This window comes from Lissotriton vulgaris, chromosome 3_1 (assembly GCF_964263255.1).
Source record: "Lissotriton vulgaris chromosome 3_1, aLisVul1.2, whole genome shotgun sequence".
Lineage (NCBI taxonomy): Eukaryota > Metazoa > Chordata > Amphibia > Caudata > Salamandridae > Lissotriton > Lissotriton vulgaris.
In genome coordinates this window covers 532,492,423-532,517,354 of record NC_141689.1, presented here as the reverse complement: position 1 = coordinate 532,517,354, position 24,932 = coordinate 532,492,423, and the positions used below count along the sequence as shown (strand labels likewise).

At 43.9% G+C, this 24,932-nt stretch overlaps 1 protein-coding gene across 4 annotated transcripts in view; it reads left to right on the top strand.

The window, feature by feature from the left end:
* ARHGEF28 (Rho guanine nucleotide exchange factor 28) overlaps window positions 1–24,932 on the top strand; it is a 954,264-nt gene that overhangs the window by 293,229 nt on the left and 636,103 nt on the right. For all 4 annotated transcript variants that reach the window (XM_086960785.1, XM_086960787.1, XM_086960786.1 and 1 more), the window contains exons 3-4: window positions 19,753–19,900; window positions 24,308–24,586. In XM_086960785.1, the coding sequence (XP_086816911.1) occupies window positions 19,753–19,900; window positions 24,308–24,586 (427 nt within the window). The remainder of the gene's footprint in view (window positions 1–19,752; window positions 19,901–24,307; window positions 24,587–24,932) is intronic.

Here is a 24,932-nt window from a genome sequence, read left to right as displayed (position 1 = left end):
AATGAGTGGGTGGATGGCCCCCTCGGAGGGAAGTGTGTTGGACAAGGCTGCTGCAGCTCGAGAGGAGAGCCATGGCATCAGGCAAGTGGCCTCACTGGGGATGGGGACAACATTGTGGTAGGTGGTTTTTAATACAACCCATTTTCTTTATATCCTGCCCTTCCCGATTTATAGATTTGGTCTGATAGACCCTTTTCACACAAAAGCTTCACATTTTCTTGAGCACCTGATTCTTGGTCATTCCACTGGGCACCTGTCACCGAGAGGTGTTATCAGAGTTCTTTAGAAGTACTATAGAAAGAAATCGATGACAGCCTATATCCTTTTATTTCCAAGCGTACCCTCCATCTACCAGCCCTGACCTAAGAGAGAAGCCATCCATAAAGGAGAAGGAAACATATTGTAATCAGACCTTACTGGAATGTGATACAACTATATAAAAAAATAAAAAGAATGAAAGTTTCAAAGAGGTTGTAGTTGTGTCCAATCCATCATCCTGTAACAGGCAGTAGACTTTCTATTGTTAACTCCAATGGGGAAATACTTTTCTAAATGAAATTTAAGACACAGTATTTCTTTCAGACAATATCTTGGCTATGATGTTATGATACTATACCTGCAGGGGATGTCACAATAACTGTTTTTGAATTGCTTGTTCTTTGGTGACAGCACCGCAATGAAAGGTCTTTCAACTCATAATATCAAATTTGAATTGCTGCAGATAAAAACGGACTCCTTTCCTAATGTACCTAGTGGTTTGTATATTGTATTGCACGCAGATGCACCCATACAGGCATACAGATCAGCGTGCTATTTTTCATTATTTTATGGTTATAAAGCACCGGGTTCCTGTTGCTCTTCACAATCATGGGGTCTCCTCACCCTTAGTAAATTGTACGCTTGCTGACGTCCTCAGTAACATATCCACAAAATGTATCCATTTGCTAATCAAGTGCATTTCATAGCTGAGTTGTAGTAAATGAGTGGATAAGGAAAGGCTTGTGCTTGGATCCCTCTAACATGAGAATAAATGAGTTGTGTCCACGCACTCACCGCTAAACACATGACAGAAAACTGATTGTTTAACCCAGGTTCTCCAGGGTAGCCAGGACAGCCTTTTATTTAGTATATGTGGGAAGTGAGACACTGCCCTTTAGGTGCACTCAGGGTCAGATAAAATAATAATCTCTAGACCCATTCAGCTTGAAAACCCCTGCAGGTGCATAGCTAAGAGGTTTCAAAAACTAGCTAGTAGTCCAATCAAATTAGTTTAAAAAAATGGGCTAACCTAGAACTAATTGCAGTACAATTTCTGTGAGGGGATTCTTATTGAAAATGTTCCGTAGAAAACGATTGTGAAAAGTCTACCACTCTTATCATGACACGTTAATCCAATATGGCGGATTTTTCAAAGTGGCTGCCCAATATTTGGCATAATGGGTATAACGTTTGTGTTGGGCAGAAAGTTCACAAGAAATGTAGAGCGCGTTTTTTTAACTTGAAAACCCTGTTCCAGGAGAAAGAATCAAATGCCACAACTTCTCGTGTTCTACGGTCGTGTGAAACCCCGTTTGATTTTAGAAAAAAAAGTTTTTGTCTGTGGTACTGAGTTAAGTTTATACTTCAGGGAGATGAAAAAAATGCGTGGTTTAATGCACGAACAGTTGAATTCAAATCATCAGCTTTACAAAAATGCATGGAACGCAATGATGACTGGGCAGGCAAAGTTAAGAGACGTATCCAAAATGTGTCTGATTTACATGCTTTAGATGCATGCTACCACAAACAGTGTTCCGTCAATTTTTATACTGGAAAATTAATTCCCGGGCAGTTCACTGATAACCCTCCAATATCTTCAGGTCGACCAGAGGACTCATCTACAGCATGTAAATCAGACACATTTTGGATACGTCTCTTAACTTTGTCTGCCCATTCATCATTGCGTTGGTTGCATTTTTGTAAAACTGATGATTTGAATTCAACAGTTTGTGCATTAAACCACACATTTTTCCCACTCCCTGAAGTATAAACTTAACTCAGTACTACAGAAAAAACAATTTTTTCTAAAATCAAACGGGGTTTCACATGATCGTAGAACACGAGAAGTTGTGGGATCTGATTCTTTCTCCTGGAACGGAGTTTTCAAGTTAACAAAACGCGCTCTACATTTCTTGTGAACTTTCTGCCCAACACAAAGGTGAAACTTAGATATTTTTCTCTCCTTGCATGCTTTTTGAATTCCAGTCACTCCTCTTTCAGTAAGTACAGATACATCGTCATCTTCTTGAAACACCACATCACAAATGAAACACTTTTCTACGTCCATTTTCACTGTATCTCATAGTAACTCGCAAGAACCTGTAACACATAAATGAAACATTTTTGATTAACAAAAAAACAAACAATAACAACAAAGTTACAAAACAAAACACGAACAATAGCAAACTTTTTATTTCAAAGTTAATTGTAATATTTACGTTCCTTCACACTTTGTCATATAAGTCAACGAAAAAATTATACAAACTTTGTCTATCTGACATGTTCTGCGATTATTTGATATTATGGTCATCAGAAACAATTTTTGATGTTATTTTTGACTTTCCGGTCCCTAAGAACATATAAAATGATACCACACATGGGCATATAAACAGTTATACCCTATAATCCGACATATTGGATTAACACGTCATGATAGAGTGGTAGACTTTTCACCATCGTTTTCTACGGAAAAATTCCAATAACAGTCAACTCACAGAAATTGTATTGCAATTAGTTCTAGGTTCCGCAACAAATAAACTAGTCCATAGCTGAAGTTGTTTCACCAAAGCACACCAATGCTAAAGAAAATACTGGAATAAGTCACATGTGCGAGAAATGTTTAGTCTGCATCATAGCTTCGCACTTCCTGTTGGCTACTCTATCCGCTCATACTCTCTGATGAACCACAAGGACAAACAGGTTTAGATTTCTCTGCAATCAATAGCAAGAACTATGTCCCGTACCAATATTTATTTACTGTATGCTTGTTTCAAGGCACGACTGGCCAGACTGGGCATCAGGTGTTTCACCTTGAGGCTGGAATGGTGGTGTGGGGGGACAATTTTCTTACTGGGTATCAGATTTGTAGAATATTTTCAGACAACATTAAAATGGTCAAGATAACTCTGGTGAATAATGTACCTAATGGAGAGAGATAGAGTTTTGTCTAGTGGCAGTTTCTAAACCACCATAAAGTAGTGCGGAGGGTTAATATGCCTGCCACAAAGAGTCTGTCCTATGTAGATAACAGAACAGTATTTTATGTGCATAGCTCAGTGGGTTACTGCTGTTGTCACAGAGATCCTTTTGTTACTGTGCAGTTCATAAGTTACAATCACAATCTAACAGCTATGAAGTGCCATCAAAGAGCTGCATGCAAACTGTATAGTACAGGTTAGAAAGTTGTGTTTTTCACAGTCTTTTATTATCCTAATGTTGTTCAAAAGGGTTTGTTTGGGTAGAAATAATCTCTTATTAGTAAAGCCAACCGAATCATTGTGCTACAGTCTGAATCCCAAGTTTGTGCTTCTCTAGACCAAGCACTCTTAAAAAATGTACACTAGCATGGATAACATGAAACCATCACCTTTTAGTCCCTTTTGTCTTGCGTGACATTTTCTATACACTGATTTACACATGTAAGATTAATTGTCTCTGTATGTGTGTTATGTAAAGTGCTTTTTAAACAAATTAAATGCATGTGAAAGAGGGACTATGGAGAGATGAGAGGCACAGTTAGAGGGTGATAGCGAAGGAATCATTGAAGGGCCCCAAGAAATATTGTTGTATCCTGGTGCCCTGTATGGTGATCATTTACTTTGCTTTAAAATATATAATGAAAATGGGTTATATAATGCAAAATTTTCGCCATATTTCCCAAATTGCCTAAGTCCCCTTTTAGTGTTTGAGCTTGCTCGCTATGCACCATACCGGGGTTGGTCAGACAAAATTTACCATGGCTCTGGTTTGTTTGTAGCTTGGTGCTAGGCCACATACAAGTTTGCCTATATTATTCTTGATTCGAAATGTTTGAACTGTGTTTCTTTCTTCTTACATGATAGTATACATGGTAGAATAAGAGTAAGAATGACATACTGGTATAAAGCCCTTGCTATTTTCATTTTGATGTGAAAAACAGGCTTAATTTTTATCCAATACAATGGTGATTGGTTCTTGGACCTTGGAGGGACGAAGTTCAGAGCTGGCGTTGCTAGGATTGAAACGTATGTCCTTCATTCTTTGTGCATACGTCAATGGGAAGAACTGAATTAATTAAACCAGCATGCTAAGTAGACATTTCTTTAATTCTGTGATTCTAAAAAGGTATATTTAGTGTAGCGTATCGACGAAAAATCTATTTAAATGCGTTTACCAAGTTAATGCAACTGCACAATATGTTTAGCACATTTAATGAGGGACAGTGTCTTTGTTATGGACGTATTATGCCAGTAATGATTCAGTTTGATTGAGCAGGTATTTTGCAAATCTTGATGAAAGACATATAGGGACACAATCATAAAACTCCAGCAATGGGTTATGAACTGCGATTGTAATTCCAAGTTTTATTAGCAGTTCGGTCTGGACTGCTCCCATGAGGCACAGGATCAAGACTGATTTGCATATGGCTGAGTCTAAACAGAGGTGGCATGGTGAGCAAAAGAACGATGGATTTAACCCAGATCTTTTGACTGGGGGAGAATGTAATTGTCAGCATTTCATCCTTCATTTGTTTGCTGTAACAAGTTTGATTCAAAAGCACATTACCCAGTGGGAATAACAAAATAAATCAGACTAGCAGGCACTGTCCTATACTGTATATTGCACCATTTACACATTCACACTAAAACAGATATTTCAGTATAGAATTAGTGAAGTAATACTTTTGAATTATATGTTCATTGTTGATTTCTAGTCCTCTCAATATGTGTGTGCGTCCTGGTGAAGTGTCATTCAAGTGTTAACATGAGACGAAAAGTGCTTTGGTACTGATGTGACTGGCTGAGGTGACACATGGCGTACGTTCATATATGCATGCTCTCTACTAAAAATTAGAACCCATTGCAACTCACTGACACCCCTTTCGGTTTGTAATACTCTTTCCCAGGCTCTCCAGGACGCTCAGGGTTGTTTGAGTTTTATCAAGTTATAACATGAGAGTACTAGTCCTTTAGGACTGTATTCAAGCCAACCGAGCCAAGCACTAATAAAAATGGCAGTTCTTTAATTACGTGGTACTGCCAGGTACTGAGTGAGAGCATTGCTTTGATCTGAAAGGGAGTGTGCCAGCCCTTCTCAGGTGGGATGCTGCAATTTAGTGGCAGATGACTAACACCCCTCTCTTGCAACAGGTACTCTGAGACACTGAGGCCTGCACTTTAAAGTTTTCATGTCAAGCGCTGGAATGGGATTTGTCAATGGGTGATTGCAGCAGAAATATAAATGCAAACGAACTATAAACAAATTAACATTACCCCTTGCTTATAACATGCATCACATGACACCTAATGCCAAAGAAAATATTGAAAGACGTCACTTCTCGTGTACAATGTTTAGTCTACTCTGTGGCTAGTTGCCTGCAGGGAGCTGTTCCCTGTATCCGCTCGCTCTTTCTGGCAGCTCATGAAGGCAAACACTTTTAGTGTTATCTGCAGCTAATGGCAAGCACATTTCCTGATAAGGCAGTTTTCTGTGTGTACGTGTGCTTGTTACTCGCTCCGGGTCGTACACAGTTTCGCTTGTATTTTCCCTGACTAAACATTTGACTAACATTTTCACCTGTGCTCCAGAGCGCCCTGTCCCCTCTGCGGATGAGTAACATAATCGACGCTTTGAAAGGACACAGATTAGGTATCCCTGTGGCTTATGAAAGGCTGTGATCTTTACATGCAATTTGTTCTCAATAAAACCCCCGCTCAGCACCGCGTCAGATCACTGCTGTCTGCAGCTCATTAGCCTCAGCTGCAGCAACCCGAGTCCAGGCTAAGGCACACTGGTCTTTTTAGGAGGAAATAGAGGCTTGTCTCAACTTCCCTTTCCTTTACTCCCGATGGGCTTGCTAACGCGTCCCATTCCTGTTTGTGATCTAAGTTGCACTTATCTTGATATATTACCATGCAGATTTTTACAACTTGAGAGAAATCAGATGTGAAAGAGAGAAAGCAGAATCAAATGTTTGCCCCCGGGATTTGGAGGTGAAGTTGCGGCATCTACCTGCTTATTGTTGCATGGGGGGCTACAGGACGAAGAAAAGTAGTTTTATTTTGCCAGTCAAGTTCCAGGGTCCTCACAAAGTGAGGGCAACCAGGGCTCCTTGCCGCAAGCCAGGCGCTGCACTACAGTGGCAGAATGTGTTTACTTATAAAAAAACACGCCTGGCTGTGCCTTTGTGATGAAGCTAAAGCAGGAACACCACGAAGTGGCGCAACATCGTGGATTATCCTTTCCTCAGCGTAAAGGCTTGATTCGGAAACTACCAAGAGCCCTACAAAATATGTGGCCAATGTCCCCATTAATGCTTCCAAGTGGCCTGTCAAGTCCTCCTATGTTTTGAAAGAGAAGGAAGGAGACAAAACGTTTGCAAGTAACATTTCACAGGGTCCTGTTCGCAGAGGGTGTTGTCCACCCACATATAACTTACATGGCGAAGAAAACCATTTCTGATAACAAATTTGACATCCTGAGTCACCGAAACTTTCAGAGAAACTTTAGAGGGAAAAAATGAACTTAGTTGCAAAACCATTGGTCTGTTCTTCCAGGAACATAGCTATCATTAGTGCAGCCGGTGCAATGCACCGGGGCCAAGAGGTTGTACTGGGCCCAGTTTGCCTTGAACACAGTGCTAACAATACACAACACTAGCATCGGACTGTTGTGTCAGGCAATCAGGCATTGCCACGAGTGGAGTGGTTCCTTAACAGGGCCAGACCCTTGGCTGGATTTTTGGCCCTATTGAGCCAGTTTTATTTTGCTCCCAAGGGTGGTCATACCTGCCGAAAATCTTCCTGAACACTTAATTTAAACTTTTACCAAGCAAATAAGGCGAGGCAACTCCACCCAGCAAAATTCTCTGTGACCCGCCTGCGTCACCGTAGGTGGACGGAGCAGTGAGAAAACAGAATTGAGTTTTTTTCAGTGATTTGCGCTACGTAGCTTATTCAATCCACAGATTCAGGGTTCCGCCGGAGCTGTGGATTGGCTTCACTTTTTGGCCCATTGGCCATGCTGGGCTGAGAGACCCACCAGCCAACGTTGCTATTTCAACACGTTGTTGCTTTCATGTTTTGCCTTAGGCCTCATAATCCCCTTCGGAAAGGGAGAGTGTAAAGAAGGCAGTGCCAATTGAAGCCTTCAGGCTGGCATTTAAAAAATCAATAAAAGTATGTTAGACCAGACAGCTTTAGTGTGGTCTTCCCCCAAATGTTTTGCTTTCCTCCTCTTATTTTTGATGATCTCGTATTTGCTGGCCTTAGGACTCTGCACACAGTGCATGTGCTCACTCCTTAGAAAATGGTAACACTGGCTTATCCCCAAATGGTATATTTAATTTACTTGTAAATCCTTAGTGAAATGGGACTACCTGTGCCCAGGACCCTTAATTTAAATTCTGCTAGTATGCTTGCAGCACTGATTGAGCCACCCAGTTAAGTAGCCCTTTAAACATGTCTCAGACCTGCCACTGCAGCTTGTGTGTGTAGTTTCAAATTGCCATTTCGACATGGCAAAATAAACCTTTTGCCAGGCCAAAAGATTACTTTTTAATAAATATGCGTCTCCCCTAGTGTACGCCAGAGGGAAGGGTTCAGTGTATTTAAAAATGTGAACATATACCTTTAAGTTTCATATGCCCTGGCAGTGAAAAGCTCCTAAGTCGTTTTCACTATTGTAAGGCCTGCCTCTCCCACGGGATAACATTGTAGTTACCTTATTACATTTAATAAACTGTTATTTCCAAACAGGAACAGGTAACCAACTCCTGTTTGGTGTCTTTGGAATTTTAATGAAAAATCCTCTCTTATGGTTATGTTGGATTTTAAGTTACAATTTTGAAAATGACACTTTTAGAAAGTTGCCATTTTCCTGCCTTAGTGTTAGTGCCTTTAGCCTGACTCTGGGCCACATGACTGGCTGTCGATGACAGTTAAGCTTTGAATATTCCTCCTAGATAGCCACACAATAGAGAACTTATGTGTGCCTGGATGGGCCATTAGTTGCAGAATGGGAGGGCAGAGCTGGGCATAGCCCTACTTATACGTGAATAGGCTGTATCCTGCCTCCACACAAAGGGCTGCATATCCCTGGTAGTAGTCTATCCTATGGCAGGGAAGGCAGGAAGCCTGTGCACTTCAAAGAGAATTTCTAGAAGCTCCTCCCACCTTCCAGAGGAAGGGCACCAGGTATAAATATTGGACCTCAGACTACCTATTCAGTACACCTGGACCTGTGAATACTCTGCCAGGAAGAAGGACTGCTGTGCTACTGAAAGAGCTTCCACTCTGCTGGACTGCTGCCCTGAAGGAACTGCTACCCTGCTGTGCTGACCTGCTGCCCTCTTGCCTGGGTGACAAGAAATGGACCTGCATCTGTTGAACCCAGGACCCCAAAGTGACTCCAAGGGCTAGTTGGCTGGCCTGGTGTCCAGAGTCTCAGGGACAGAAGGCTCCAACAACCTTGAACCTAGCACCTGGACTCTACCATCTGTAAGTCCTACCCTGCCAAATGGTGCCACCCCAATCAGTTCTGGACCTGTTGAAGTAGGTCTGAAAGTGCGCTGCCAACCCAACTGTGGACCCAACAGAATGACGCATCTCGTCTGCTGTGCGGAGCAGACCTGAGAATAACCGACGCATCACTTCTGCTATGAGGGTTTTCCTGACACAAGGGACACTGCAGCAACCTTGCTGCCTGCATCGGAACCACCACCTGTGTGAAGCTTTCCTGGCACAGGCCTTTGCATCGCAAATCTCTCGTCTGCAGCAGACTCGACAACGACGCAGGTTCTCGCATCGTAGCTCCATATCTGCTCGGAACAGACGCATCATCTCGACTGTGCAACGTATGCCTGATACCAGACTTCGCATCGCAAGCCCTCGTCGATGAGATCCTCAACAACTATGGAGGACCTCTGAAGCTCCCCAGAACCGATGTATGTCCTTAGCTGCACTACACTTCCTCAGCACAGGACCTCACAATGCTCTGCAAACCAGGATTTAAGGTCATCTTTTTCAGCAGGCCTCACTGGGTCCCAGATTCCCGCCTGCGCTGCGTCGCAGTCGACCTAAACTTGTGACATTATCCAAGTCCAGCACGACCAGATATCCACAGTTGGCGCTTTGTGCTTTTTGGCATATATTTACTGAAATCTTTAAATCTGCATATCTCCTGTTCTACTGATTGAATTTGGTGGTTTTGGTCTTGCCTTTTTAATTAAACATTACTTCATGTTTCTAAATTGGTGTGGGGTCCTTTTGTGGTGTGCTTCCATTGTGTTACTGTTTGAAGTATTGCACAAATACTTTACACATTGCCTCTAAGTTAAGCCTGACTGTATAGTGCCAAGCCACCAGGGGGCTGAACAAGGGTTAATTGGCGAGTTTGCTTGTGACTTCACTGTGGCAAGAATTGTGGTTTCTGATTGGGTAGGGTTTCACCCCCCTCTACTAGTAACCACATTTCTTACAGAGTAATAAACTGTTTATGTGCTGCACATTTTACGTTATTCAAAAGGATCAGTGCTCCCATTTCTTTAGCTAGGTGAGTTAACCAAATTAACAAAGAGGAAAACCAAGCCAAGGCTCAGGTGCTGGCACTAAGAGGCCGTCCACGAGCCGAGCGTTAATAATATTCGTCAATGCATGTCAACCATGCAATAAAGATCATGTTATATTATGAGAAGGCAGTGTGTTCAAAATTTAAAACAACATGTCTCTTAACAAACCGAAGCATTTACATCAGGTTAATTGAAAACTACAAGTATTTATTAAACATGAGAGCTTTTAAACATGAACTGAGAAATATCCCTGCGTCCCCTATGATGACGCTTCTGTTAGCGAACTAAGAGGCATGTCAGGAGCCATCATGTACCTCCTACATGTGGCCTAGATTCCTTTGATAGATAAGCAACATTATAGGCTAGTAACTCAAATATGAGAGGAGTTGGTGCTCTGTGCTCTCATAAACAATGAGCAAAAAAAGAGGCTTAGTGAAAAAAACGTTTTGCCTAGCATCACAACATTTTGTCAACTGTGTTTATTTAGTTCCACCATGTAACATAACATAACATAACATAACATAACATAACATAACATAACATAACATTAACATAACATAACATAACATAACATAACATAACACAACATAACATAACATAACATAACATAACATGTGTATTTGTAAAGTGCACGTATCACCCTAGCTAGGGTCTTAAGGCGCTGAATAACAGACTTTGTACACACAGTGCTAATCAACCAGTATATATGTATCTTATTCTGACATTAAAGATTAATGCTTTGGCTTTAATTTTTGAAAGATTCCAGACGATGTGGGTGACAGACAGTGTTAACATTTATTTTTCATAGTTTCACATAAAATGAATCTTGCCCAAGGACATAAATGTGCTTCACCAGGGGTGTAGCTTCCATTGGTCCAGCAGGTGCAGTTACACCAGGGCCCACCAAATCCTGATTATTGCCATATTTTCCTAATCAAACAGTGGCCAGAGGTCCCATTTCCTTCCTAGCAATAGATCCCATTAAATACTGGCTACGCTACTATGTCTTTCCACCAGCATATGTTTATGGCTGGGAACAGGAAACGGGTCACTGCATAGCAGGTAGCCATGCCAAATAGTGGACTTATATCAACACATTTGTTTAGCACGTGTTCACAGACATTTCGCAGATAGTTACGTACCCTTACAAAATGTGTTCCCCTAGACAAAAACAACTCCTCACTATTGAAAATGTACTCCAAATGTATGAGGAAGCCCATAAGAGTAAATGTGCTATGGGCGTAAGGTGTGTATTCCTTCCCTTTCCCTTTAATGTGTGCAAGCTGTGGCATGTGTTCTGTTTGCTTTGGTGTGTTGATTGCTTTTTAGAGGGAAACATTTGTTTGCATTACAAGACTGATTTGTAAATTTTGCGATTTATTAAATGGTCAATAACGTTAGCTCTTCTGATAATCCATTGGGACCTTGTCAGCCAATCAGAATGCTTACTTTTCAGGCTATATTTAATATAGAACCCAAAACGAAAGCATTCTGTGGCTGGTCAGCTCTCAGTGTCTGCAATGTTGGGAGCTAGGGAGTGGTGTGGTAGCATGAGCAACCTCTCACCCGAATGTGATGCACCCTCTTGCCAGTACACAGATGGCTATCTGGGTTTCCCCGGCTTGTTTATTTGAAAGGGACGTCCAATCAGCCTAAGAAAAGTAGAAAAACGGAAACAAACGTTCTTTTTTCCCGTTAGCTCATTGGGCTTCCCTTCACGAGACCCAAGGGGAGGAGCTCAGATAGCCACCTGGCTGTCTCCATTAGAAGAGATAGAGGGCACTCTGCGAGAGGATGGAGTCCATTCAGGTGGGAGGCCGCTCATGCTCCCTTTTTAGGTTTCGCTGGGGGGCGGAGCCGTTAGGCTCCTCCTCCAGAGAAATCTGTAGTTTCTAGTATGGGTGACTTGAACACGCCTCTCTGCTTCATTGGCTAGCTCCATAAATGGAGGCTAGCCATTGGAACAGAGAGGCGTCCGTCAATGCCGGACCAGACACGGGGGCGTTCCCGAGATTCTTTGGCTTTTGCCGACGTCACGCGACGCCGGGAACGCCCCCGAGTCTGTTCCGGCATTGCCGGCACCTCCCTTGCTGCTCGGGTCTCCTTATTTGTTCCTAGCTGCCCCTCTCCCGCCTCCCTCGTCCTCTCCCGCCCCCCTCCCGCCGTTACACTTGGGCTCGGTTTTCCTACAGTTGAATGCGGAAAAGAGCGTAAGGAAAACATCGCCCGACTTACTGGCGCTCGTATGACAGTTCGGATTTTCTTTCTAGTACAAACACAGTCCTATTCTGCGAGCATCTAACACGATCATTTAATAGAACAATTTCCAAGCTGATGCAGAGCCATGCCCCCTCGCCTCAGGTCAGGCAGCCTCCAGGCAGCGTCTGCGGGTCGCCCCCTCTGTCCCAGGCGGGACTGTCAGAGCCGGCGTTGAGTTCCGGTCTGAGCCCCGCCCCTCGCGCATGCGCCGTGCAGAGGGAGGGGCCCAGAGTGCCGGCGGCAGAGAAGAGTGGATCCAGGAGGGCAGGTCAGTGCCGGGGGCTGAGAATGGGAAGTATTGTGGGGTGGGTGAACGGGGTGAGGGTTGGCACCCATGTGTAGGGTCCGTGCCCGAGCACTACTCAAAGCGTCCCGTCAGCCACTCAACCTCCCACAGAGAACAGACTCTGAGAGTGAAAACCCCCCTGGGAGGAGAGAGTGAAGAAAGAATAGCCTCGCGTCATTAGCCTAACAGGAGGGACCCCTGTGGAGCATAGCGCCCTCTCGGAGAGGAGCCCCTCGTGATTAGCTATAGTGACTAGTCTCGCTGCACGAGCCATGTCCCCGCGCTTTCTGTACACAGTTGTCATGCATGTTTCGCTTGTTAAATGCTCACTTTGATGAGATGTTTCACTTGCCATGTGCAAAACGCGTTTCTGTATCGAATGTCCCCTGCTTCACAGTACATTGGCATCCATGCGGTAACCCCCCATACTTAAATGACACCCAGCATAATCCCCCACTCCATTTGAGACCTCCACCCAATGTGAAACCCTCCTCGCCGCCCCACCCCCCCCCCTCCCCCTAACCGCCTTCCATGGTTAGTGCACCTTCCGCTGTCAGCTCTTCCTTTTGGTAGATAGTACTGTGTAGAAGGGCTTCTCTACAGTGCTTCGCCTTAATATATTATGTAGCGCTCCCTGCCTTTAAAGCGCTTTAACCCCACTGTTTATTACTTCCTGCCCCCCCCCCCCCCCTCGAATGCGAACGCTGAACAGTGGTCACCCACCACTGATTATTAGCCACAGAAAAGAGCCTCAACTGACAAACAAACAGCCCCGTGGGTCCGTGACCCCCATAGGAAATGCCCCTCAGTGAAGAATGACTCAGACGAGTCCAATACCAGGCCTCCCATCCGGCGCTTTTCTGCCATTTTCACAGGGCTAGATCTGTAGAACTGAACGAACTCCACTGGAGTAATGCCACCCCCCACCCCAAATTATCGACCCTTCACTGCCGTAATTCACTCGTTTCCTCTGTGTTGTTTGAAGTTGTGCAATGACGCAGGTGCGCGGCACTTGCGCAGTTCCAGGAGAGAGCGTGAAGAAGGGTGTCCCCCTCTTACTTAAGGTCATATTGCCTATTACCTGTGCCATTCCGTCTTGAGCGTTACTGCCTCGTCAGTGTTGAGCTAGTCCGATCATTGTGCACTGAGGCTACTTTGCAAACCAAACTGCCTGCACGCACGGGCCTCTAGTTTAACAATGATCAAGAACAACTCGGCGTTGTCTGTGCGAAAGGTTTTCTGTTTTCAAGTCCCAGAAGGCGAATCTAGGTGCAAAAAGCAGGGTACAGCTGGTTGGAGTGAGTGGGTACGAATTAACTCTTCAAAGACTGCTAAAAGGGTCAAGGGTAAGAGGCGTCGATTCATTGTTTGACAAGAGGTAACACTGATATAGGGGTGAGACTTACCCTAGCGGAGACTAGCTAGACGAGGAAGCAGGTGGGATCATGGCTGAATGCTGGGGCCTGGTTTAGAGAGTGATAGATAGAAGGTCATTTCCACCAGGGGATTCTCCGCCATTCAATTGTTATGCTACAGTTTATCTGTCGTAAATCTGGTGGCAAACCTTAAGGCGGAAATTATATTTAAAGGGGTAAATTACGCTAGCCCCGCATTTCAGCTTATTCTGCGAAGGTCCACTGTGATTATGAGGTAGTGGAGGACTGAGTTGGTATTGTCCTCTTAATTTTGCGTCAAGGAATGGCAAATTATGTGGTAGCAGAGCTAATTATTTGGCAGCGTGATTAGCAGCAACTTGTGAGGCACATCCTGTGCCATTGCTGCCTGCCATGTTAGCCTGCATTTGTATAATAAGGGCCCCACAGAATGCATACGTTTCACGAGAAAGAATTATACGTTCTAATAAATCAAAGTATAGGAGAAAAACGTTTTACATGTTCACCAGATCCTAGTTAAAATTGTTTACCAATAATTTGTGATTTATTTTGAATGGAAGTATAAAAAAAAGTGATGGATGGAATGCCTGAATTAATCTCAGCCACTGGTAATTACTGAACCACATCCCAGTCCATTGTTATTTTGTACCCCATGTCACCTCAGTTTGGACGTTGCCATGTGCAAATCAGGCTTGACCCATCTCTAGTGGGAACACTCCAGCCAAACAGGCCACTTCCTCAATGAACTGGAGCACAAGCAACCGAGGACCGATGGTGGCCTTATTAGGGAACATTGGAGCAGGGCCAAGACTGATGTGCATATGTTTCGGTCCAAACTGAAGTGGCATGGTGGGCAAAAAAACGATGGATTGGGATGCGGCGCCGAGAGATTCATTGTCAGTGGCTGAGATTAATTTAAGCATCCCATCACCTTGTTTTTGATGTCCTTGTTTAGCATGGAAGCACAGGAATGCTATTTTATTAACTTGGTCGTTTTATCTCGCAGAGTAAAAGATGGTGTAAAACATACATTGTCTAAGGTTTAAGGTTAACACAGTGTAATAATGTATGTTCAATGGAAACACTTCTTTCCATTAAGGACCAGCCCTACAGTACATTGCTTGTTTAATACATTTGTGTTTCATTAGGATAACCTTTATGGGTCACAATATGGTCCCTAGAAAGATGCATCATATTTGGGATAGTTCTGAATCCTGGATGCCCCTTTGAAATAGCTGTTTCTTTGACAACGGTTCTTTTATGTTAGCATGAATTTGTACTATCAGTGAAATAAAACATTTCCATGACGATGAAGGAATGTGCATTTCCCCAGGTCTGAATATTATTTAAGTACCTTAGGTTTTTGTTACCTGCTACAGTCAAAAGCCCTCCCCCAGCTACTTAATTTGGGGGGGAACATCCCAAATTGGACAAGATGCCGCCTCTTTAATGCCTGAGCACAGAAATCAACAGCTTAAACATGGCTCGTTACATTTTGTCAGGTGCCTTTTGCACTGTGTATGCAGATATGTTTTATAAATTATAATCTTTTTGCCCTGAAAGCAAATTGTTTTTATCAGCAAATAATGCAGTAGATGATGAGTTGTCAAGTGAGGCAAATTAACACCAACAAAGAAATGTGGTATCAAAGATTTCAAGTCGCCGCATAATACTTTGCAAGCCTGCTCTGATTCAGGCCCTGGGTCACTGAGGCTGGGTGAACGTGATTCTGAGATTTCCTAACAAGAAATACAACCTTTTCAACCACAAATTAACATACAAGTTGGACTGTCTGTGGTAAAACAGTGGATGAGTGGTGCCAGTGGTAGCCGGGTGGCTGTTCAGAACAGTGTACTTGGCAACGTAAGTAATTACCAATTCAGATCACATGTGTTTGCAAAGAACAGTGAACTTTCGGGCTGTGCATTTTCTCACTATAAAAGAAAACAATGTTATATATGCATTACATATGACAGACTACAAATCCATGTGACAAATTCATAATGTCTCTATTTTTATGTTGCATCATCCAATAACCAAAGACTACACCAACGCTCTCGGAGCTCTAAAAATGCGCATTTATTCTAACCTGCGACATACACAGGTATTCCGCTACTGGGTCACGAAGGCTCACACACACACCTCTCTGTGACCTGCGCCTTGCACTGCTCTCCAGTACTGTGACATGGGCAGTGCTCTCGAGATACACCTCCATCTTGACCCGCTCCGTGCATCACGATTCCACTACTGAGACATTATCAAAGTACTCATTGTGCACATCTTTTTGACCTGCCACAGGCCTAGGTATCCCACACAGTCACCCTTAAAGGTCTCACACACAAGGTGCCTCAACCCTGCCTTGAATGATGATCTGATGTCCCAGTTCGGAGTGATGCCTGGATTGCTCGCACTGCACGTATATTCCAGTATCTTATCATTCGTAGGGCTCTGACATGTAGCAGGCACCGCTGTCTCACTAGGGCCCTCCACAGCTGGCATGTCGTAGGCACCGCTGTTGCACTATGGCCGTCCACAGCTGTTGTGTAGCAGGCACCACTTTCACACTAGGGCCCTCTGCAGCTGTCGTGTAGCAGGCACTGCTGTCACACTAGGGCCCTCCACAGCTGTCATGCAGCAGGCACCGCTGTCGCACCAGAGCCCTCCACAGCTGTCATGTAGCAGGCACCTCTGTTGCACTATGGCCGTCCACAGCTGTTGTGTAGCAGGCATCACTTTCCCACTAGGGCACTCCACAGCTGTCATGTAGCAGGCACGGCTGTCACACCAGAGCCCTCCACAGCTGTCATGTAGCAGGCACGGCTGTCACACCAGAGCCCTCCACAGCTGTCATGTAGCAGGCACGGCTGTCGCACTAGGGCTCTCCACAGCTGTCATGTTGCAGGCACCGCTGTTGCACTAGGGCCGTCCACAGCTATTGTGTAGCAGGCACTGCTGTCACACTAGCGCCGTCCACAGCTATTGTGTAGCAGGCACCACTTTCACACTAGGGCCCTCTGCAGCTGTCTTGTAGCAGACACCACTGTCGCACTAGGGCCCTCCACAGCTGTTGTGTCGCAGGCACTGCTGTCACACTAGCGCCGTCCACAGCTGTTGTGTCGCAGGCACTGCTGTCACACTAGCGCCGTCCACAGCTGTTGTGTCGCAGGCACTGCTGTCACACTAGGGCCCTCCACAGCTGGCATGTCGTAGGCACCGCTGTCGCACTAGGGCCCTGAACAGCTGTCGCGTAGCAGGCACCACTGTCACCCTAGATCCCTCCACAACTGTCTTACAATGCACTTAAATTTTGATTTGCACCTTGAACTGGTGTCCCAGTGCTGACGCGCCCACAGAGGTTTCTCTGAAGCAGCTTTGTTCTGTCTTAGGGTGTGTGCTGCAACATTCGTTGGATTCTTAAAAAATATTTTGCCTCAGTGCATTTTTAGTAGGGAGTTGAATAAGGTCCCTCCCTTTGCTAAGAAAAGTTGGGGTGTTCTGTCGACTGCAGAGCTCTGCTCTACACGTAGGTTCACAGTTTGAAATAAACTCCCAGGTCTGCCCTTTTAAACGATAACACGAGTATCATTGGCTCTTGGTATTAACCACCTCACTCTTGTTCACTTTAAAGATGCTGTACAAATGCTTTCTATTTCATCTGAAGAAACACAGAGAACACATAAATGCGACATTAAGTGCAAAAAGACCAGCTTTCGCAGATTGGCGACGGTTCAGAAATGACCCAAAATAGCGAGCACAGATTGCATTTTAAACGACTCCGCCATTAGTCTTTGCCAATCCGGGTGCGTATATTCCTTAGGCCTGTTGTTCTACTGAATATGTTGGTGCCGCTCTACTTTTTTCTGAAGGAATGAATGACCCTCAAAGCTGGCAAAGGATTGTCTACTGAGCATGGACTCTCAGCATTAGGAGCCGACTGTAGAGCAAAGGGGTGTGGTCCTTAAAAGGCATAGTCGCCAGCCTACTAGCTCAGCCTACTCCAAGAGTTTTATACTTTGTCTGATCATTTTATTTATTGATTTATTTAGAAAGCACAAATTCTTCCACAGAGGTAGCTTTTCGACACAGGACTGAGAGGATGATATATTAGAGGGAGGCCGGTGAGTTTCTAAAGCACGTCTGAAAGCACTGAGTTCATCAATTCTCCTCAGAAGCAAATTTAGCTCCACCCATGGCCTATGTATGTGTACATCCCTCTAGGGTTTTTATAAACGTAGGTACACAGCTTGTCTAAGAGGTGCCAACTGTGGTGACCTCCTTGGCTACTATACCGTGGTCTTTTTTATGGCGGGGTCACTGATGTGGATGGCTTCCTTGACCATTTGATTTTCATCTTGACAGAAGGCTGATGTTGAGATCTTGAAGCTGATGAAAGATCATTTAACCATTCAAGGCACTGGAAGCCTCTGCTGGAAATGAAGCAATAAGTGCAGAGTACATAGGGAGTGCATAGGAAGTGGAGCGTGCAGGGTGCATAGAGAGTACAGAGTGCATACAGAGTGCTGCATAGGGAGTGCATATGAAATGCAGAGTGCATAAAGAGTGCTAGGGAGTGCTAGAGAGTGCCAAGTGACTGCAAAAAAAAGGTAATGGCAATGTAAATGACAATGCCATTTACTTATCTGTTTTCGAAACAAAAACATAAATACAAATTTTGGCATATACAATGCCAATAACTCTAACTTTTCCAAAGGCGAAACCATTGCATTGTAAATGCTTGTTATGTATGTGTGTGTGCTAGTAGCCATATGCACCCCACATGCAGGGCAATAAAGGCTGGTAATTACCCCTCTTTGTTACATGCCTTCACCTGCGGTTCAGGCCCATAACTACCAGAAGGGTAATTAACAACTGATATTGCCTGCAGGTGCGGGTAAAAATGCCTAATTAAAAACCGTTCAAGCTTCTCTGCGATTCTCAGACACTGTGTTTGGGCCAAGCACCACATTAATATCTGCAATTCGTACCTGATTATTTGTCAATATGCCTACATGGATGTGTGTTGGGATCTGCTTGGAAAGTGCCTTGAGCTCGTGTAGCTTTGTGGGGTTCCACGCTAGAATGTTTGTTCCAGCAAAGATTCAAGATTTCAAAATGCTGTAATGTCGTTTTTTATGCTACGTTGCCTGTTTTTCGCCTGCATGTCCCCCCCCCCCTGGTTTTCTCTCATTTTTTCCTCTGTACCCCATGTTTTCGTCATCGTGAATGAAGGGGGGGGGGTTGGGATCTGCTTGGAATGTGCCTTGAGCTTGTGTGTGAGCTTGTGTAGCTTTGTGGGGTTCCACTCTAGAATGTAGTGTCCCACTGGTGCTGCCGGGACCTGGAGGACGTTGGACCGAATAAACGTAGCTCCTACCTTCAACGTTGTGTCGTCTTTTCAATGTTACACTCCACAAACTTACTATCCATTATAAATTAAAGTGTATGAGATATGAACGGGTGGCTGGCAATTCTTTGAAAATTATCTTTTATCAGCCAAACAACTATGGAGGATGAAATGTTTGTAAAACAACACAACGCATATACTTTTCATTCAGCATTTGCTAATATTTGTACTTTTAGTCCTCATTATCTCTGCAGTGAAACCTCTGCCTCTAAATATTTCTCCATTCTCTCCAGCAGTGCTCAAGGTAATGTCGCCCAAAGCACTTTCAGTGTCCCAATCTGTCCAATGGAGTGTTATGTAAAACAGATGATACTGAATGTATACTCATCGAGGTGATTGGCTGACCATATTTCATTACCATGGAATGTGCGATGAAACTGTACAAACTCAGATTAACCATGGGAGGGCAGCCCAATCAAGACACATGTAGAGTTAGTAATCGATAGCAAAAAGGCAATATCCCTGCAGATCAATATTTTGTACCCAAATTTTCAATTACATTATTTTTATTATTATTTAAGTGCAAGATATTACTCTCTTACACACAAAAGTAGTCAACGGTATATGTTAATAATGGTGTTCATTCAAAATGTTTTTTCCCCAGGGGCAAGTAGCTGTGTTGGCGAAATTTGATAAAAACATTTATCTTCCCGAAGACGCTGAGTTTTACTTCGTTTACACCGGATCTACTTGCAGGCATGTGATGTTTGCACATCGACTTGGTGACAACACTCTTCAGTCAATTGTTCCAGGTGAGCATAAGAGTGTAAATATACCCTTGACCTGGAAGAACATTTATGATGATACATGGGGGAAGCATAGAAGCCTTGCATGCTCCTTACATCTATAACAATCTTGCTTTCGTAACATAATAATTGATATTCATGCTCCAGGTGTACAGGGATGACATTCTGAGAGTGCAACCCTGAACTCCATAATTCAAGACACCCTTAAATTGAAAACACCCAAAATTCACCTCTAGCGGTACTGCTCCGGGGTTGACCTTGCGCTAAAAGGCACCCTCTCCAACATCAAAGCCGTCATTAGTCAGTGGAGTTGCAAAAAAGTAATTTGGAACACTCAATAACTGAGTTCTATATCTGGAAAAAGTTAAAGGGTTTTATTACGAAACCTCAAAGTAAAAGTTAAAATGCCTTTAAAGGTGCAAATACAGAATACATAGTCAGAAATCATAATTATTTAAGTTCCAATTGAATAGCAAAATCATAAGGAATCGGCAGAGACTCTAGTAGAATGAAAAGTCACTAAAGATCGGTTGTATGTGATTTCATAGAAAAATGATTTCACAGACTACCATTACTGAGAAACCATTTCACCTAACCTTTATGGACATTTTCAGAGAAACCAATGAATAAAATGTCTTTTTGTTGGAACATGAGCTTTTGCATGCTTGTCTTTTTTAAGGTGTAAATGCAATGGTTGCAGATCTTACTTTCAGACACAGATTTGTCAAAGGTATTTATTTTAGTGTTTTACTTCATGAGACATTATTTTAGATTGATAGATTTTATACTGTCAATCAATTACTTTGGACTCTTTTAATGTGCTGAACCCTCAACACCCCTCCACACTTTCAATCCCTGCCCCCTCAAAAACCCTCACCATACCTAAACTATGCCCATCCGCAAACACTAAAAGCGCTTTCTACTGTTAAACTCCATCCATTCGAGAAACATAAAAATCTATCACTATATCTAAATTACACCATCCCTGAACCCTAAATTACACTCATCACTGAACTCTAAAAACCCTTTCTGCCCCTACAGTCCACCCATTCCTGAATCGCAAAACCCCTCACTACTCATAAAAGCCATCCAACCCTGAACCCTACAAACCCCTTTTTAAGCCTAAACCCCACACATCCACGACCTTTTAGAACCTCTCACCACACCCATCCCTGAAACTTAAAATAAAGTCACCTCCCTTAAACACCACCCATCCATGAACCCTAACACTCCTCACCACCCCTAAAGTCTACACATCCTTGGACTCTTAAAATCCCTTTTTATATTGAAACTCCTGCCATCCCGGATTCCTTAACCCTTTCCATGCTCATGACGAGCTCAGCTCGTCATGAGGCACAGTGGAGCTGTGCTGATGACGAGCTGAGCTCGTCATGAAATCATGTAAATCTGAATTCTTCAGCACCGGAGGGGAAAATGGGCAGCAGCGATGTGGTTAAAACCCCTCACCACTCTAAACTCTACTCAATCCTGATCCCTAAAAATGTATAACTCCTAACCTCTACCCATCAATGTACCTTAAAAACTCTTGCCATCCCTAAACTATGAACCCTAAAACCCCTCAACACTCCACCCATCCCTGAACCCTGAAAACACCTTGCTCCTATAAACTAGTCTCATCTGTGATTCCTAAAAATCCCTTCACCCCCTCTAAATTGCACCCATTCCTGATACCTTAACAAAATCCTTACCATCCCTATATTCCATTAATCCGTGAAGCCTAAACACCTTTTCTATGCCTGAACTCCGCCCATCCCTGTCTCGAAATAAAAACCCTGACCACCCCTAAACATTACCCATCCCTAATCCCTGGGCTAGCAGCAAGGAAATAAGCCTATAGTTGCCTGGGATATTTGGGGTCTGCGTTGGGTTTTTTCAAGAGAGTCGGTATTTTGGCCTATTTCCAATTAGAAGGGACTATCCCAGATGACAGTGACTTGTTCAGTAGGGAGTTCACGACTGGATTAATGACTTTTACTCCCTGTTCTGGAAGAAAAAGGGGGCAGGGATCAGAAGAGGAACCTGATTTAAGATTTAAAATAGCTGCTCCAGAATCCTCAATCGATATCAGGTCAAAGAAGGAAAGCGCACAGGTGATATTATCTGGAGGTGGAGACACAATGTCTGAGTGACCTATTATGGTCAAACCTTTTTGAACGTCCTCAATTTTGCTCTGAAAAAGATTGGTCTTACTTTAGCTTGCTCCTCCTTTGTTTCTTCAATGTGTATTCTCAAGACATGATAGGCAAGCTCGTGAGGCAAGGGTGCCGTGGGATAGTGCCAGCAGGGAAGATGGTCCCCCTACTGCGGTCTGGGTAGTAAAACACAGAAATAATAAGGGTTCAGTGGCCCCTGGGATCTCCAGACCATGGTGCCATTCCACCTGATACACCATTCATAGCTATACTGTGGGCAGCCCCTTGCATGAAGTTTTTGTAGCTGTTCATTCAGTGTGTCAGCCAACCTCTCAAGAGCACAGGCATCCTAGTGAACGGCTGTCAATATAGCAAAATAAATGCATGAAATGTACATAAACATTAAAATGCATATTATATTTGGAGCCTCCCTGCCCTCAGCCCCTACACCAGTGCCCTCTTTCTTATGGCTCATGTCCTGGAGGGGTCATACGTCTGCCAGACATGTCTGCCTCGGCTGGAGAGGTTTCCTAAAACAGAAAGCCCTGCCATATCGCATGTGTGGTACTATCACTTTAATATTATGCCTTTATTTTCTCAGTGCTATGCATTTGTTTGCCGTTAAAGCTGTATTATGAGCTGTGACGGTTATGCAAATGATGTTGTAAAACACATGCAAGCATCAAAACAGGAACAGCATGCACTGGCACATGAGCACAAGAGCACACAGGCGTTTGAATCCCAGGCAAAGCAAATCCCATGTATGCACTCTTACCAGACTGATGCTGGAGCACATGCAAGTATTGTGTGTGATGGTCCATCCTAAGTCATAGAAACATTTCAGAACAAGGAAGAAGGCTACTCCAGCAAACACAGACTTCAAGTGCTTAATATGTAAAAAATAATAAGTGCAGGGAACCAAAGTCTTTCTTAAGAGACCACTGTTAGCTGTCGAACGCAGGGATGCCTAATTCCAAGGCTGCCTAGGTTTGATTCCACCTCCTACCTCTATCTTCCCCACCCTATTTTTTCTGTCTCTTCACCTCACTTTTGCAGTTTTTTCATCTCTTCTCTCTCCCTTTGTCACTGTATTCCAATCTTTCATTTCATCCTTCTTTCTTACTTTTTTGCATTTGGCTCTCTTGTGTTGGCTCAAAGTCTGGTGGTGACAAAGAAATCCAGTCCCCAAAACATAGTGCCGGGAACGACCAGTTCCAACACCTGCACGATATAGGCGCTCCCTCCAAACAACCAATGTAGTTCCACAGACAGCACCACATCTGATCCTTTAAGCCTGCAGGCCTCTCTCTCATTCCTTTCCCACAATACGCCCGCTAAACGGTTGCCATGGAGACGTGTGTACACACATGACTCAAAGCCATTCAAACCACCCAATCCTCGTACGAATACTGAGCCTTTAACTCTCAACCTTCTTAACTGTGGAGATCTTTCTCATCAATGAATCACTTCGCCCTCACAGAAGATGGACATACAAACCCTGTAAGCCACACAAAGTGTTTTAACAACAAGTCTTTCCGGAGCTTGGGTGACACAGAGGAACAGGAGCTGCATCAGTATTTTTCATTATTAAAAATGACAGGAAGGCAGACAAATGATTCAGACCTCCTTTTGCACATTCTGAACTTGTTTACAAGTTCATCTTCCTCCAGCTTTCCATGAATTACCGGTTGTGGAGATTTCCATTTCACCAGTTGCAAATGGTGTCGATAGGACTTAGCAGAAGGATATAGGTTTTCTAACACTGGGATATATTGGTCCAAAAGACAAACCAGGAGCGGTTCCACACTTAAGGGAATGCCAGATGAAACCAATAAACACACCACAACACCAGTACCCATTCCAAAAAAGCAACAGAAACCAACTGGAATGTTTTGGTAGCATTGCATTTGACTTTCAACAACTTCTATCCCTGTAACTGGAACAGTATGTAACAGATCAACTGAGTTTCCACCCGAGCTAGGTTATTTATGGTGTGTTGCAGAACTGGTGCTAGAATTATAAAATTTTAAATCAAAGTCAGTGTATACCTGTAAATAGAGATTCTCTTTTGTCCTCTCACCTGCGATTGTGTTCCCATGTGAAACAGGCATGGTTTACAATGTATTATGTTCCACTATGACGTGAGGGAAACAATCAAGTCTGTGTTTTGATTCTTCAGACTTTGTTGCACATATGCACTTTGCTGCTTTTGAGACCCGTTGCATGTTAAGTGAGCACTCTGTATTTTATTTTATCGCAGGTCACGGTTCCCAAGAAACGGTGTCCATCACAGTCTGCATGCACACAATGGGGTATTCACCGGTGACAGTGGGATGCGGCTCCATCACCTATGCACAGGACACTGCGTGCATGCTCTCGAACGAACTGCTCAGTCAAGCTGGTTCCTTGACTTCCGACAGCCACCAGACATTGCTGAAGGGCTTTGGGCTCACAGTGGAGGATCTGCAGGTGCTCGACCATCAACTGACTCTAGCCATGTCTTGCACAGAGTATCCAACGTCATGGGGTAGCAGCAGAGGTAGGTTTCTAATGCATTTTCTTCTTATTTGCATAATGCCAAATAAATGGTGATGCAGTGGCTTGCCATTTGGAAGGCACAACAGGATGCAGAGAAAGATGGAAACTTGGGGGTCGATTATGATTTCGGTGAATCCGCATCCTCCGGGCCGGTGGAAGTTACCGCCGGCCCGGAGGATGCAGATTCACCGCCGCAGACCCTGATGGCGGTATGATCAGCGGCAGACGTCAGGTCCGTCCGCCACTGATCCGCGGGGTGTTGACCGCAATTTGGTGGCGGTGTCTGCAGGACACCGCCAGCCAAATTAGCATGTGTGTGCAAACATGCTTTTCCGCTGCGGATTTTC